General features: G+C 46.1%; 1 protein-coding gene across 1 annotated transcript; it reads right to left on the bottom strand.

Annotated features, from left to right (window-relative positions):
* Nucleotides 1-16: 16 nt before the first annotated feature.
* Tnfaip8l2 (TNF alpha induced protein 8 like 2) lies at nucleotides 17-1,028 on the bottom strand. The gene has a single exon (XM_035451105.1). It carries the CDS (start codon nucleotides 984-986, stop codon nucleotides 432-434), a length of 555 nt encoding a protein of 184 aa, XP_035306996.1. The 5' UTR covers nucleotides 987-1,028; the 3' UTR covers nucleotides 17-431.
* Between the last annotated feature and the right edge of the window lie 15,111 nt (nucleotides 1,029-16,139).

Raw genomic sequence — 16,139 nt, 5'->3', positions numbered from 1 at the left:
TGTTTTAGTGGTTTTATTTCCCCTGTGCTCCCCTCCCCCAGCTCCTAGAAACTCTGGAACACAGCCTCTGGTATGTGTTCAGGTGCTGCCTCTAGCTCTTGGAGATCTAGGAGGACTCTGATAGCCACCTTCCTGCCTCTGGCCCTCAGTGCCCCCATCCTTGGGTTTGGGGGCAGTTCTCCCGGACGAAGCAGATCCGAGTTTCACTTCATCTTCCTCAATCAGCTGTTTCCTTTGCTGACACTGGATGGGAGAGCCGCCTCACTGAGCTCAGCATAGCTTTGCTCCCAGCACTTTGGGGGTGGGGATTGCCTTGGTGTCAGCAACACTCTTGGGAGAGAATGAAGCCAGGGGATTGACAAGCATTTGTGCAGAGTTAGAAAGCCCGGTCAGTCATTTTGCCAAAGTCCAATGTGCTGGACCCAGGGGCCTCAGAGCTTCCCCTCATCGAGCAGCTTCCGGAGCCCCTCACAAATCTTGCTAAGGTGCTGAGTGAAGTCGGGCCCGTAGAGGGCAGCCAGCAGGTCCGGATCAGAGTAGTGATCAAACACGTGTCTGATGCGGTCATGTGACTTGGGTGTGAGGTGGTGCTCTACCAGCTCCAAAAGAATGTCCCGGCACTCGATGAGCAGGCCTGCGAGCACAGCAGCCTCAAAAGTGAAGTCCACCTCACCAAAGCTAAGTGCTGTCATAGCGCCCTGCCGTAGCTTCTGGCGAAACCGTGTAGCCAGAGCCAGCTCCCCAGGACCAAAGCAGCCACTGCGGTGCAGCACAGCCACCTTGACCGCCACCTTGATCAGGTCTTTGATCACCCGCTGTGCCTTGGTCCGGTTGTGCGTGTACTCCTTGGACACACGGTAAAGCTCATCTAACACCTCGCTGCTGGTCTCATCGATAAAGAGATGAGCCACGGACCGACCAGCCATTTTACTCAGTAGCTTCTTCTCCGCTTGTAGCGCCAGACTCTTTGAGCTGAAGGACTCCATGGTACTTGGGGTGGGTATGTGGTCAGTCAGTCACTGGAAGAGGCCACAGGCTTCCTTAGAGAAAGAGAGAAATGGCTTTTCCCCATTTTCATGCTTTGGCTGCTTTGTCCTCCCCTCTCCCCTGGGCCCCCTCCATCCTGTAAGCCTTGCTTCTGCTTTTTCCCTTTATTGCTGGAAACTAAGACATGTGTTTCTAAACAGCACAGAGGAACAGGGGAGAGCCGTGGCTGGAGTGTAACTGGAGTCTTAGAGCAGAAAACTCCTGCCACGATGGAGAGCCTAGAGCCATTTGGCAGGAATCAAACAGATACCAGTTTTGGATACTTAACTGTATATTCTGCAACAAGAAACATAGGCATTACCCTCATGGTTCTAGGCTTGAGATCAAAAGCCCATGTCAGTTGGAGTACAATATAGCTTTAGAAGTGAGAGGTAGCTGGGTCTCCAGAATCCTAATAAGAACATTTGGCACTGGGTGGTGGTATTGCACACCTTTAGTCCCATCACCTGTGAGTTCAAGGCCAGCCTGGTCTACAGCGTGAGTTTCAGGACAGCCAGAACTACACAGAGAGAACTTGTCTTGAAACAAACAAATAAATAAATAGCACTTGGCATTTTCAGAGACCTACTGTGTGTGTCTCTGAACTCCCTCAGTTTTCCAACTCCAAAAGGGCAATAATCATATTTTACAATGAGAAATCTCCAGGCAAAGAGAACTTTTTTTTTTAAAGATTTTATTTATTTATTTATTTATTATGTATGGAACATTCTGCTTCCATGTATATCTGCACACCAGAAGAGGGCACCAGATCTCATAAGGGATGGTTGTGAGCCACCGTGTGGTTGCTGGGAATTAAACTCAGGGCCTCTGGAAGAGCAGTCAGTGCTCTTAACCTATGAGCCATGTCTCCAGCCCGAGAACTTTTTTGTTGTTGTTGTTTCTGAGACAGTGTTTCTTTGTGTAGTCTTGGCTGTCCTGAAACTCACTCAGTAGAACAGGCCTGCCTCTGCCTCCCAAGTGCTAGGATTCAAGGTGTGCGCCACCACCACCCGGCAAGACTAAGAGAATTTAAGCTACTTGTCTTAGTAAATGATAAAAACAGGCGTCAAGGAGCTGGAGAGGTGGCTTGACTCACAACTCACCATCGCCTATAACTCTAGCCTCAGGGGGAATCTAACACCTCTGGCCTCCATAGCCACACACACACATACATCATTTAAAATGACAGAAACAAATTGTAAAAAAAAAAAAAAAAATACTAGGCTACAAGTTAGGTAATCCCCCCAAACCCCTTCCTAACAAGGAGTGATACCAATGAGGTCACAGTCCTCCGAGGAAGGCTGGGACAGCAGCCGTGGGATCTGAGCCAAGTCCCTCTTGGTGGTGTGTCCTGTGCCTGAGTCCAGGGCCCTCTCACATTGGTCCTCTGCTGCACTTCTTCTGCTTGTTTTGCTTCTTACTTCCCCCTCCCGTGCAGGATGTGGGTCTGACCGCAATGAGGAGCAACCTCACCCTCTCCCCCAAATGAAAATGGGAGTCTGAAGAGGCAGAGGGAGGATAGCCAGGGGGCTTTCTCCCCCAGCTGAATCACTCCACTAGGAACCTGCAACCTTGATTTGTTACTGGCTTGCCCTGGGCTTGGTTGGACTGTCCTCTACAGTGGGGGTGATTGCTCCATCTGAGCCTGCCTTCTTCCTGCCTTCCTGGCTCTCCATTGCCCCTGTTACCATCTCAAGTCAGGTTCCCAGGCCTCTCGAGCTCTGTCACTTGCCATCTTTTTCTGGTCTCTGTCGTCTCCATGGACCTCTAGCCTAGCTAAGCTTTCACTTCACACCACTGTACTGCTGTGTCCTACGATACATCTCAGAAGTTCTGTCATATGCCAGTGGGTACCTCAGTCCCTCAGCCCTCATCTCAAGCTGAGGGCTTGATGAGGGCTGCCTTGCCCCATCCATCCACTAAAATGGTTCTCATGGAGACCTAAGAATTCAACAAGTGAGAGTTTCACAATACGGAGAGAAAAGTAAGGGTAAATAGGTAGGAATATCCTGTCACTGTCACCCCAAAACCTGCCCGACCTCATGTCATAGCTAGTCTCTCACCTGCTGGGTTCTGGGTGCTGGGTGCTGAGTGCTGGGTGCTGAGTGCTGGGTGCCAGTCTTGCCTTAGATGTTCCTGTGAGCTAACAGAATGGAGAAGCTCCAAAGTAAGAGGCCCTTTGGTCTAGCCCCACCCCAAGCCCCGCCTACCTACTCTCAACCTCCGGTTCATCACTACTGCCACCAAGAAGGCCTGTCTGTCTGTGTCCCAAGAGCAACCTAGAAATAAGACAAAGGTCAAAAGGAATGGAGTTCTGTAGGAAGCACCAACTCCGAGGTGAGAAGGACTGACTACACTCTCCACTGAAACTGCCTTCTTCTTTCTTGCTGCCTAATATTCTTGTGGTGTCGAAAAGGATGCAGAATTGTGTGGGTGAGGGAAGCACTAAGACCATCCAGTGGCGCGGTAGAACTGCATCATCCCAAGCACCTTCAGGCCTGGGCAGGTATGCTTGGCAGACTGTCCCGGCTGCCAGTACTGGCCTGAGGCAGGTGCGGATCCAAGTTAAGGCTGCTGAGATACATGTAACCAGTAGGTGTCAGCATCGAACTGAAACACTAGGGGACCAGGTACAGAGCAGAGCCCCTGTTAGAATGTCTAAGAAATGTCCAGTCTCCAGCGAGACAAAGAGTATCTGCTATTAAGATTCTAGAGGTGGGCCAGACAATAGTGGCACACGCCTTTAATCCCGCACTTGGGAAGCAAAGGCAGACAGGTCTCTGTGAGTTCAAGGACAGCCTAGTCTACAGAGGTAGTTACTAGGACAGCTAAGGCTACACAAAGAAACTCTGTCTTATTTAAAGGTACACTCCTTTAATTCCAGTAGCACTCAGGAGGCAGAGGCAGGTGGATCTCTGAGTTCCAGGCCAGTCTGGCCTATAGAGTGAGTTGCAGGGCAGTCAGGGCTACATAGTGAAACCCTGTCTTGAAAAACAACTACTGGGCTGGAGAGATGGCTCAGGGGTTAAGAGCACTGACTGCTCTTCCAGAGGTCTTAAGTTCAATTCCCAGCAACCACATGGTGGCTCACAACTATCTGTAATGAGATCTGGTGCCCTCTTCTGGTGTGTAAGCATGCATCCAGATAACTATATACATAATAAATAAAATTAAAAAGAAAAACTACCTCTAACTCCAGCTCCAGGGATTCTAATGCTTTCTTCTGGACCCTGCATGCGCACGATCCCAAACCTACTGTGGGCACACACAGACACAAATCGTTATGTTTTTTCAGTTTTATTTATTTATTTAGTTAGTTAGTTAGCTAGTTTTAGTTTTTTTTGAGACAAGGTCTCTCTGTGTAGTCCTGGCTGTCCTGGAACTTGCTCTGTAGACCGAGCTAGCCTTGAACGTACAAAGAGTTGTCTGCCGAGTGCTGGGATTAAAGGCATACACCGTCATTGCCATTTTGTTACAGCACCAGAGCCACCAGCCCAGGTGCTCAAAGTGAACTGGGTCCTCCCTTATCAACCATCAACCAAAAACTGCACCATAGCTGGCTGTGCTGGCACACACCTTTAGACCCAGCACTGGAGAGGCAGAGGAGCTCTGTGAGTTCAAGACCAGCCTGGTATACATAGTAAGTTCTAGGCCAGTCAGGGCTACATAATGATAGTGAGAACTTATCTCAATTTTTTTTGAGATTTTGTTTATTTATTATGTACACAACATTCTGCTTCCATGTATACCTGCACACGAGAAGAGGGCACTAGATCTCATAACGGATGGTTGTGAGCCACCATGTGGTTGCTGGGAATTGAACTCAGGACCTCTGGAAGAGCAGTCGGAGCTGTTAACCTCCGAGCCATCTCTCCAGCTGCTATTTTAGCTTCCTCCAGTGTACACTGTGGGAGTCTTCCTACTGCCTCTTCTTCTGGGCTAAGCCTTCACACTTCTGGCCCCTTTGCCTAGAACTCTCTTTCCAACTTCCAACTTGTACTCCTTCCCTGCTCCATATATTCCTACTCATCCTTTGGATGTCAGTTCTGTTGTTGCTGAGACAAGCTCTCACTGTGTAACCCTGGGTACCTGAAATGTGAACTGTCTGTGTAGGCCCTCATGCCTCTGCCTTCCCAGTGAATTCTGGGGTTACAGATGTGTATGACAGCAAGCCAAAATTCTTATTCTTGTGTGGCTATTCTTTGTTCTCTAAAATGCAGTAGACTGTGTTTCATAGGTCACCAGCATCACAGACCTCCCCTATTGGAGTATGTGTGCCACACAATGTGGACCAGTGTAGGGGCCAGAGTGATGGTGGTTGTCTTCTTCCATCTCTGCCTTATAGTTTGAGACTGCATCTTCTTCCTTTTTTTAAAAAATATATGCTCTTTTTTAAGATTTATTTATTATGTATACAGAGTTCTGCCTGCAGGTGAGAAGAGGGTACCAGACTTCATTACAGATGATTGTGAGCCACCATGTGGTTGCTGGGAATCAAACGCAGAACCTCTGGAACGAGAGGTAGTGCTCTTAACCCCTGAGCCTTCTATCCAGCCCCAAGACTCAGTCTTCTACTGAACCTGGGGTTCACCTTTTTGGCTAGAATTGCTGGCCAGTGAGTTCCTGGTATCCACATGAACACTACTGCCCCCGCACACACACTGCTATGAAATGTGGCTTCTGGTCGGTTCAAGGGTCCAAAAAAAATTCATGTCTTCATGTCTGTGCAGCAAGAACTTTCCCCAGCAAGCCGCCTCCCCCGCCATGGCCATGTCTCCCTGACTGTAATGTGTGACTTTATCAATCACTAGACGGTGAGACTGTGAGGACATCTGCCTCCTCATAAATACCTTCTGAAAGAGTAAGCTCAGAACACATGAGTCAGGAGACAAGGTGCCAGCAGTTGTAACTTGCTTACTAAGCTGCTGGACAGGTAAGCGGAGTCCAATCCCCAGGAACCATATAAAAAATGATATGGCCAGCTGTGCACTTGAGTCCCATGGCACTGGAGTGGCAGAGACAGATCGCTGTGGCTCACTGGCCAGACGGCCTTGCTCACTTGGATAGCTCCAAGACAATGAGAGACCCTGTCCTATAAAATAAGGGTGATCTAGACCTGTGGCACACACCTTTGATCCCAGCATTGGGCAGCAGAGGCAGGTGGATCTCTGTGAGTTTGAGGCCAGTCTGGTCTATGTCTCAAGTTCAGCCAGGGCTACTTAGTAAGACCCTAGCTCAAAAAAGGGAAGATAGGGTATGCTGACACTTGAGGAAAGACACTCTGGGCTGACCTCTGACCTCTGCATATACAAGCATGCACTTGCACACAGATGAACACACACAAAGAATCAAGATGATAAGGAATAAGGTAGTAGCAAGATAACAGTTATATCAAGTGATAATGTTCTTATAGGGAAGGCTTAATTTTTGTTGTTGTTGTTTTGTTTTGTTTTTGCTTTTTGAGACAGGGTTTCTCTGTGTAGCCCTCTCTATCCTGGATCTTGATCTGTAGACCAGGCTGGCCTTGAACTCACAGAGATCCACTCCACTTGCCTCTGACTCCCAAGTGCACTACAATGCCTGGCATTTTTTTTTTTTTAGACAATGTCTTACTGTGTAGACTGGCTGGCCCTGAACTTACAAAGATCTCCATCTTTGCCTCCAGAGTACTAAGGTTTTGGTGTGTACCACCACCACTCTGCCCAGACCTCCCCCTCCCCCCTTGTTTTTTACATTGCTGGGAAATTTACCCAGGCCTGTCTGTGCTAGGCAAATGTTCTTCCACTGAGCTATATCCAGAGGTCCTGAGGTCAATTCCACTGAGCTCCTCTTTTAATGCATACCCAATTCTAGTAATAGGTGAACCAGCATGCAATTAGCAGTAAAGTTAAAAAGTAACGAGGGGCTTTCAGAAACAGAACAGGTTGGAGAGATGGGTCAGCAGTTAGGAACCCTGGCTGTTCTCCCACAGAGTTCAGTTTCCAGCACTGCAGCCCACAGTCTTCTGTAACTCCAGGCCCAGAAGAACCAGCTATGCCCTCTTCTGGTCTCTGAGGGCACCAGGAATGTATGTGGTACACAGATATGCATGCAGACAAAACACCCAAATACATAGAATAAATAAATAAATGAGGGCTGAGTGATTGCTCAGCGGTTAGGAGCACTGGCTGCTCTTCCAGAGGTCCTGAGGTCAATTCCCAGAAATACGTTATGGCTCACAACCATCTGTAAGGAGATCTGGTGCCCTCTTCTGGCCTGCAGGCAGACATGCAGGCAGAACACTTTACATAATAAATCTTAAAAAAAAAAAAAAATAGCTTGGTGGTGGTGACACACACCTTTAATTCCAGCACTCAGGAGGTAGAGGCAGACAGAACTCTTGAGTTCAGAGAAAAGGTCATGAAAAAGAAAACTAAGGTTTTTGGGCCCTTACAAGAGGAACAAATGGTATTAACTATAGCTATCCTAGGCTTTTGGGTCCTTGCTGTGTTCCTGGGTGATTTTATGCTACCTCAAGTAAATTAAACAAGCATAGTGATGCATGCCTGCACTGGCAGCACTTTGACAATAAAGAAAGGAAGATTAGCTGTCTTAGCTACATAGTGTGTTTCAGGAAGCCTGGACTGCTTCAAACAACAACAAAAGTCTAAACACATGGTACAATTCATCTCTATAACCCCAGCACCCTGGCAGTCACAGTAGCTCATGCCTGCAATGCCAGCACTCAGGAGACTGAGGCAGGAGATTGCTGAGAGGGACCAACCTGGGCTATGGAGTAAAACCCTCTCAAAAACTAAATTTACACACATACATGCTTACAAAGAAGTTTTTAAAGGTTAAATGATGCCTGGTGTGGGGGAACATAAAGTTAATCCTAACCTTCCAGAGACAGGAAGGTTGATTACTGTGAGTTTAAGACCAACCTGTTGGCCGGGGGTTGGTGGTGCACGCCTTTAATCCCAGAACTCCGGAGGCAGAGGCAGGCGGATCTCTGTGAGTTCGAGGCCAGCCTGGTCTCCAGAGCGAGTGCCAGGATAGGCTCCAAAGCTACACAGAAAAACCCAGTCTTGAAAAAAACCAAAAAAAAAAAAAAAAAAAAGACCAACTTGTTGTACTCAGAGAGTCCAAGACTAGCTGGGGCTTCATAGTAAGATCCTGTCTCAAAAACAAAGCAAAGTTAAATGATATCATTTTGTTTTTTGTTGTTGTTGTTGTTTTTCAAGACAAGGTTTCACTGTGTAGCACTGGCTGTCCAGGAACTTGCTCTGTAGACCAGGCTGGGCTCAAACTTCCAGAGATCTGCCTGCCTCTGCCTTCCAAGTGCTGGAATTAAAGGAGTGAGCCACCACCACCTGGCTTGTTTTAAAATTTTTAAAGTAAAAGAGTTTATTAAATATGCTGCAAGAAGGCAGCAGGAGAAACAATAGCTAGAGTCCATCATTTGTTTTTTATTTCTTTGTATGTAGCTCAGGCTGACCTTAAACTCGGGGCTTACCATATACTAAGTATGACAGCCATCACTGGCTCGTTGTTGGCCCAGCCGTGTTTAGCCTGGGGAGGAGCAAGCTCTCTATCAGTCAGGCAGGGATTCAGCCTCACAAGGCTGGAGCCGGTGAGGCTTGTAGTCTACAACACCCCAGCTTGTTCCTTTTCATCTTTGATGCATTTACTTATTCCTCTGCTTACTGCTTGCCAGACATTATAACCAAATGCTAGGGATAAGAAGACAAAAGACAGGATTCCTGCCGCATGGGGTGGCTCACAAATGTAAGCACTCCGGAGGCTGAGGGAGGTTGCTGTGAATACAAGATCAGTGTGGCTATCTAGTGACAAATAGTGACATAGTGAGGTCCAGGCCAGCAGGATGAGAGAGTGAACACCCTGGTTGTTGTTATTATTTAATCAAACTTCCTGTTTATTTTATTATATTTCTCTGAGGAAAATTCTACTGGCCTTTTCGGTAGAATATGGCTCCATGGCTTTCTGTCCTGTGCTCCAGCCTGTGCTGCTCAAACCTGGCCTACCCAGCACCACAGAGAAGTCCAGGCCCTAGATCCTAATGCCTGAGTGGTAGCTGAAGCCCGGGTCAGTGTGTTCCTGGACTCCACAACCATTTCCAGCATCTGTAAAGTTATCTTTTCTTTCTTCCTTCCTTCCTTTCTTTCTTTCTTTCTTTCTTTCTTTTTTTTTTTTTGACACAGGTTTGTCTGTGACTTTGGAGGCTGTCCTGGAACTAGCTCTTGTAGACCAAGCTGGTCTCGAACTCACAGAGATCTGCCTGCCTCTGCCTCCCGAGTGCTGGGATTAAAGGCATGCACCACCACCCCCCAGCAGAAGTTATCTTTTCAAAGTCAGTTCCTTCAGAGCTTTTCAGGATTTCATCTTCCCTGGGCCCTCCGTGCAGTGAAGAGCAGTCTTTCATTTCTTCTGATATCAAAGGACCTGCTGGTGTCTTTAGCTTTGGAAAATAGAGGTGCCTGGCCTTGGCTGCCCAGGTGGCTCTGTCTCTGCTCTTCCACACACAGACATTGAGGCAAAGCTTGTGGATACAAAGTTCCGAACGGGTTCCCCTTTTCAACCCCATCCTGTGCCATGATAGAGAACAGGAAAAGCAAACTTCCTTTTTTTTTTTTTTTTTAAATTTAGTGGTGTTTTGGTTTCGAGACAGTCTCACTAGGTAAACCTCACTGGCCTAGAACTCACTATGTAGACCAGGCTGGTTTCGAACTCACAGATCTGCCTGCCTCTCTGTTGAGTGCTGGGATTAAAAGGCTTGTGCCAACATACCTGGCTAATCTCATTTTTAGATTCAGTGGTGAGTACATTTTAAAGCTAAAATAGACATAGCCAACAAATAATTGTATAAGTGGGACTTAGGTTCAGCAGAAAGTTGACCCCTGAATTTCTTGATGAGCAGCACACAGTCATTGTAACCGGGTTGGGATTATCTCCCTTAGAGAGAGTGCACAGGAAAAGAGGGTCCCTAGAAATGTGACCTTAGAGACCACCCACACTCAAGGAGAGGTTGAGGAAGCCATTCATGGATTTGAGAAATATTCATTAAGCCACTTGTCTCTGTCAAGAGAAAAAGAACCCTCTGAGGTCAAAGAGAAGAAGATTTCAAGGAAGGAGAGAGAGGTCGGTGGGGTCAAATGCCATACTGGGGACAAAAGGATAAAGGCTGACGAGCTGTTCAAGAGCTGATTGTGACCAGGAGGTCACTGGCAGCCTTGATAACAACAGTCTCCGGGGACTGGAGGAAGCAAAAAGAAAAATGATTCAGGATTAATGAGAATTCAGGAAATAATCCAGCAATGACTTATGACTCTAGACGTCACACACTAAATGCAGATACCGACCAAGAGAAAGTTTGGAATTTTGGTTCTGTTTTTGTTTTGATATGACCTGAAGCTCAGGGTTCTCCTCTGTTGGAATTATAGATGTGTGCTGCTATGGCCATCTGAAATCTTACTGCTTTGTGTTTTACATTAGGGAGTGAGCCCAGCGCTTTGAGTTTTGGGCAGCACTTCAGTGATGAGCTGCAGTTGTTCACTTGACACAGGACCTCACATTACAGCTCAGACTGACCCTAAACTCCCAACAATCTTTCTGCCTGCCTCTGCTTCCTAAATACTCTGACTACAGGAATGAGCTGTATACCCTGCTTTGAATTTCTTTTTTGTTCATACTGGTCTCAAGTTGCCCAGACTAGTCTTGAATTCCTGATTCACCCGCCTTTACCTCCAAAATGCTGGGATCATAGCATTTTGGAACATACCGGAACACACACAGATTGAAGGAAAGATGTCAATGAAAAAGAAAAGCCAGCTGTGGTGGCGCATGCCTGGTCTACAGAGTGAGTTCCAGGACTCTATGTAGCCAGGGCTACATAGAGAAACCCTATCTTGAAAAACAAAAAACAAACAAAAAACCCAAAACAAAACAACCAAACAAAACAAACGGACTCACAAACAAAAGGAAAGGATTAAAAACAAAAGGAAAGAAGGGGTTGTTGATATGGCTTAGCAGTTAGGAGCACGGCTGCTCTTGCAGAGGACCTGGGTTCAGTTCCCAGCACACACATCACACCCATTTAAAACTACTGCTTCAGGGGGTCCAGCAGTCTCTTCTGATATCCATGGACACAGCATGTACGCAGTACACAGAAATGCATATGGTACATAGACATGCATACAGGCAAAACATACACATAAAATAAATCTAAAAAAATAAAGGAAGGAAGGGCTTGGATGGGTGGCATAAGTCTATAATCCCAGCACTTTAGTGTTGTTCTATGTTTTTGCTCTTTTACTCTTTTGGGTTTTTGGTAGGCCTTGGGGGGTGGGGACGGACACCATCCCACACCCAAATAAATCACACACACACACACACACACACACACACACACACACACACACACACAGGCTTATTATCATTACTTATGAATGTCCAGCTTTAACTAATTATCCTGTCTACCTTTTCCCTCTGGGCTTTTATCTTTCTTATTTCTGTATATCTTATTTTCCTTCCTACTCCATGGCTGGCTAGGTGGCTGACCCCTGAAGTGCTTCTCTCCTTATTCTCTTGCTCTCCTTGCTCCCACATTTCTCCTTCTGTTTTTTTATACTCTCTGCCTGCCAGCCCTGCCTATCCTTGTTCCTGCCTCGATATTGGATGTTTAGCTCTTTACTAAACCATCAGGTGTTTTAGACAAGCAAAGAATCACAACTTACAGAGTTAAACAAATGCAGCATAAACAAAAGTCACACACCTTAAAATAATATTCTACCACAGTTTAGAGGCTGAGACAGAAAGATCACAAATCCCAGGCCAGACTCTTAGAATAATTATTATCCGGGCGGCGGTGGTGGTGGTGCACGCCTTTGGTAACCACACTCAGGAGGCAGAGGCAGGCAGATCTCTGTGAGTTCGAGGCCAGCCTGGTCTACAGAGCAAGTTCCAGGACAGCCTCCAAAGCCACAGAGAAACCCTGTCTCAAAAACTCAAAAATCATCAACACCACCAAAAACCCTGCCTAGGAATTTGGAGGTCAGCTTGAGCAACAGACTCAGTCTCCAATGAATAAAAGAGGAGAGATTTAAATTAGAATTATCTTCCTACGTAGAAAAAAGTACAATTTTTTCAACTAATGTCTTAACAATGAATACTTATTAGCCAGCATTTTAAGTAAAGGCTGAGGGTTCAGGAGCTCAAGGCCATCTGTTCAGGGCTATGTGAGATCCTGTTTCAAAAAACTAAAACTAATATGTCTCAGAAGATGGCTCAAGAGTTAGAAGTGCTAGCTGCAAGACCCTGATGACTCACGCTTCCCAAGGCTCACAGGGCACACACCCTGGAGCCCACATGCCTAAGTAGCTGTGGATTGGAGGCAGGAGAATCACCTGTAGGCTCAAAAGCCCGCCTGGAGTGCATAACACAGCTGCAGAAAGAAAGACCCTGTCTTGGCAAGCTGGAAGGAGAGAACCGACTTCCGGAAGTTGTCCTTCACACCTAGTATGGCTCATGTGTGAACACATGCACAGATACAAACTTAGGAAAGACGTTAGTGTCTGCTGTGTGCTGGTTCTGTGCCAGGTAAAACTGGTGAGCAAAGCAGACATTCTGCATGGAGTGTCGGGTAGAATGGACTGAGGAAGCTGGGGCATCGTGGCCCTGGCCTAGAGTTACAGCTACTTGGATGGCTGACGTGGGAGTTTGGCCTGAAGTTTCAAGGCCAATCTGGACTAGAAGCCAGCCTAAAAATTTATTAAGACTTTGAAGATATGAGGGGGGAGGGAGAGGAGAGAGAGAGAGGGGGGCTAGGATATAGGTTAAAGGGTGGCACCTGCCTTTAATCCTCACAGTCAGGAGGCAGAGGCAAGCAGATCTCTGTGAGTTCAAGTCCAGCCTGATCTTCAGAGCGAGTTCCAGGACAGCCAAGGCTACAGAGAGAAACCCTGTCTCAAAAAAAACTAAAAACAACAACAAGTTATTTATTGCAGGGCATGATGGTGCATGCCTTTAATCTCAGCACTTGGGAGGCAGAGGCAGGTGGATCTCTGTGAGTTCAAAGCCAACCTGCTCTACAGAGTGTGTTCTAGGACACCCAAAGCTACATAGAAACCCTGTCTCAGAAGAAAAGTATATAGGTTATGTGTATGAGTGTTTTCCTTTCATGCATGTATGTGCACCATGTCCATGCCTGGTGCCCACAGAGGTCATCGGATTCTCTGGAACTGGAGTTACAGACGGTTGTGAGCTGCCTCATGAGATCTGGAAACTGAAATCCAGTCCTCTTCACAAGCTGCCACTGAGACAACTCTCAGCCCAGTGTCTGTTTTCTCATTGTCTTCTGTCTTAATAACAAAAAAGGAACAAGACACCTTGATAAGTTATTCCCTTACTGAGGAACTTAAAACATACCCCCTTAAAACATACACTGCCTTCCAATTGTTTTACCCATCCCATCTTGGTGATCCATCCTCTAACCAGGTTCCTCTTTCATTTCTCCTGCTCAGAGCCAGTGTCTTTTGCACAGAAGAGCCTCGCATAACCTTTTGCTCACCGCACTTCAGATTGCATATTTACCAAGTAAAAGCTTTTGCTTAAACATTGCCTCTTAAGAACATTTTCTCCCTTCTTCAGGTGACTCCCATCAAAGTTCCCTGTCCCTCGAGATAAAATGTCTACAACAAGCTGGGAATAAAAATCAGTGTTAGACTGTTTACTTAGTATATTATCAAGGGCTTGGGTTTCTTTCCCAGCACTGAAAAAAAAAAGCAACTAAAATGTATCCAATACTTCTCTTTGTGAACACCAAGAAGCAGTAGGCTGACCTTGAACCCGACTGCCCGACTCCATCTGCAGAATGTGGGTTCCAGATAGTACGGCCTCGACAGGCTTTTGACATTGCTTTTTAATTTTTTTGAAATTTATTTAGATTTATTTTTTATTTTATGTGTAAGAGTTTTTATTTTGTTTTGTTGATTTATTTATTTATTTTGAGATGGGCTTGATCATTTCTCTATGTAACCCTTGCTCTCTTGGATCTCATGTAGACTAGGTGGGTCTCAAACTCACAGAGACCCTTCTGCCTCTGCCTCCTCAATGCTGGGATCCAAGGGGTGTGCCACCACATCTGGTATGTAACAGTGATTTGCCTGGATGTGTGTATGGTGCCCAAGAAGACTGGAAGAGGGTGTTGAATCCCCTGGAACTGTTGTTATGGATGATTGTGAGCCACTATATGGGTGCTGGGACCTGAACCTGGGTCCTCTGAAAGAGCAACCACTTAGCCATCACTCCAGCCCTGGTATTGGTTTTTTGTTTTTGTTTTTTAGATAGGGTTTCTCTGTAGCTTTGGAACCTGTTCTGGAACTTTCTTTGAAGACCAGGCTGGCCTAGAACTCACAGAAATCCTCCTGCCTCTGCCTTCTGAGTGCTGGGATCAAAGGTGTGTGCCACTACTGCCCAGCTTGGTATTGCTTTGTTAATCCTTTTAATTTAATTTAATTTAATTTAATTTACTTAGTAAATGTAGTTCTTGTTTTAACTCAAATAGATAGTGATAGCTAACATTGAGCTTGTGATCCTCCTGTCTCCACTAAACAAGTGCTGGCTTATATGCTACCAACACAACACTTTGTTTACCCTGTGCTGGGGACTGAACCCAAGGCTTTGTGGAGGCACCGACCAACTTAGCCACACTTTAATCCCAGCACTCGGGAGGCAGAGGCAGGCGGATTTCTGTGAGTTTGAGGCCAGCCTGGTCTACAGAGTGAGTTTCAGGATAGGCTCCAAAACTACACAGAGAAACTCTGTCTCACCCCCACCAAAAAGAGTTTTATTACACTTTATTATTTTTAGTGTGTGTGTGTGTGTGTGTGTGTGTGTGTGTGTGTGAGAGAGAGAGAGAGAGAGAGAGAGAGAGAGAGAGAGAGAGAGAGAGAGATGGCACATGTGCAGCAGTCAGAGCTCAACCTGCAGAAGTTGATTTTTTCACCATACGGATTCTGGAGACTGACCTCAGGTTGTAAGGGTTGGCAGCAGCTGTCTTTACCCACTGAGCCATCTTTTCAGGCTATGTTAATTATTTTTAAATACTGGGATAATATGCCACAGTAAACTGTGCTTGAAATGTTTAATACTTATTGCATTGAATTAAGGTTTGTTCTGTCTTAAAATCTGAAGAATTTGTGTTTTGTTTAGTTTGTATGTTTTTTCAATATAGGGTTTCTAAGGTGTAGCCCTGGCTGTCTTGGAACTTCCTCTGTAGATCAGGCTGGCCTTGAACTCACAGAGATCCACCTGCTCTGCCTCCCCAGTGCTAGGATTAAAGGCATGTGCCACCACTGCCTGACATGGAATTATGGTTTTTTGTTTTGTTTTTCGAGACAGGGTTTCTCTGTGGCTTTAGAGGCTGGGCCTGGAACTCACTTTGTAGACCAGGCTGGTCTCCAACTCGCAGAGATCTGCCTGCCTCTGCCTGCCAAGTGCTAGAATTAAAGGTGTGCATCACCACCACCCGGCAGTTGAAATTATGTTTTAATCCATATTACTGACCTGTCCAGTAAGTACATATTTGAATATCCAAATTCCATGCTAGAAGGTAGGAAACAAATTTATACATCTTTAAGACTTCTTTACAATCTTTGGAACATCCCCTAACTCCTTTTCTTTTGTGTTCAAGGCAGAGTTTCTCTGTGTAGTCCTGGCTGTCCAGAAATCTCTAACTAGATCAGGCTGGCCTCGAATTCACAGAGATCCTCAAGTATCCTCCGCCTCCTGAGTGCTGGGAGTAAAAGTGTGCGCCACTAGGCCTAGCCCTAATTATTGTTTTGTTTTTGTTGTTTTATTTATGATCATTGTTTCATACGTGTGTGATGTGTGTGAGTGCTGCTCTATGTATGGAGATCAGACAAGTTGGTTCTGTCCTTTCATCATAGGTTCTGGGTATTGAGCTCAGGGCCTCAGGGTTTTGAAACAAGTGCTTTTACCCATTAAACCAATTTGCTGACCTGTGTTCCCTAATTTTACTGTCTGCTAAATCGCTCTGGCTCCAGGATCCCTCAGCAGTTAATCATGTGTAGGTATTATTCCTTTCTCATTCTGTT

The sequence above is a fragment of the Cricetulus griseus genome, assembly GCF_003668045.3.
Source record: "Cricetulus griseus strain 17A/GY chromosome 1 unlocalized genomic scaffold, alternate assembly CriGri-PICRH-1.0 chr1_0, whole genome shotgun sequence".
Taxonomy (NCBI): domain Eukaryota; kingdom Metazoa; phylum Chordata; class Mammalia; order Rodentia; family Cricetidae; genus Cricetulus; species Cricetulus griseus.
This window is presented reverse-complemented; position numbering and strand designations above follow the sequence as displayed.

Coding starts and splice junctions, on each gene's coding strand:
- Tnfaip8l2 (XM_035451105.1), bottom strand. CDS start 986: ATGGAGTCCTTCAGCTCAAAGAGTCTGGCGCTACAAGCGGAGAAGAAG.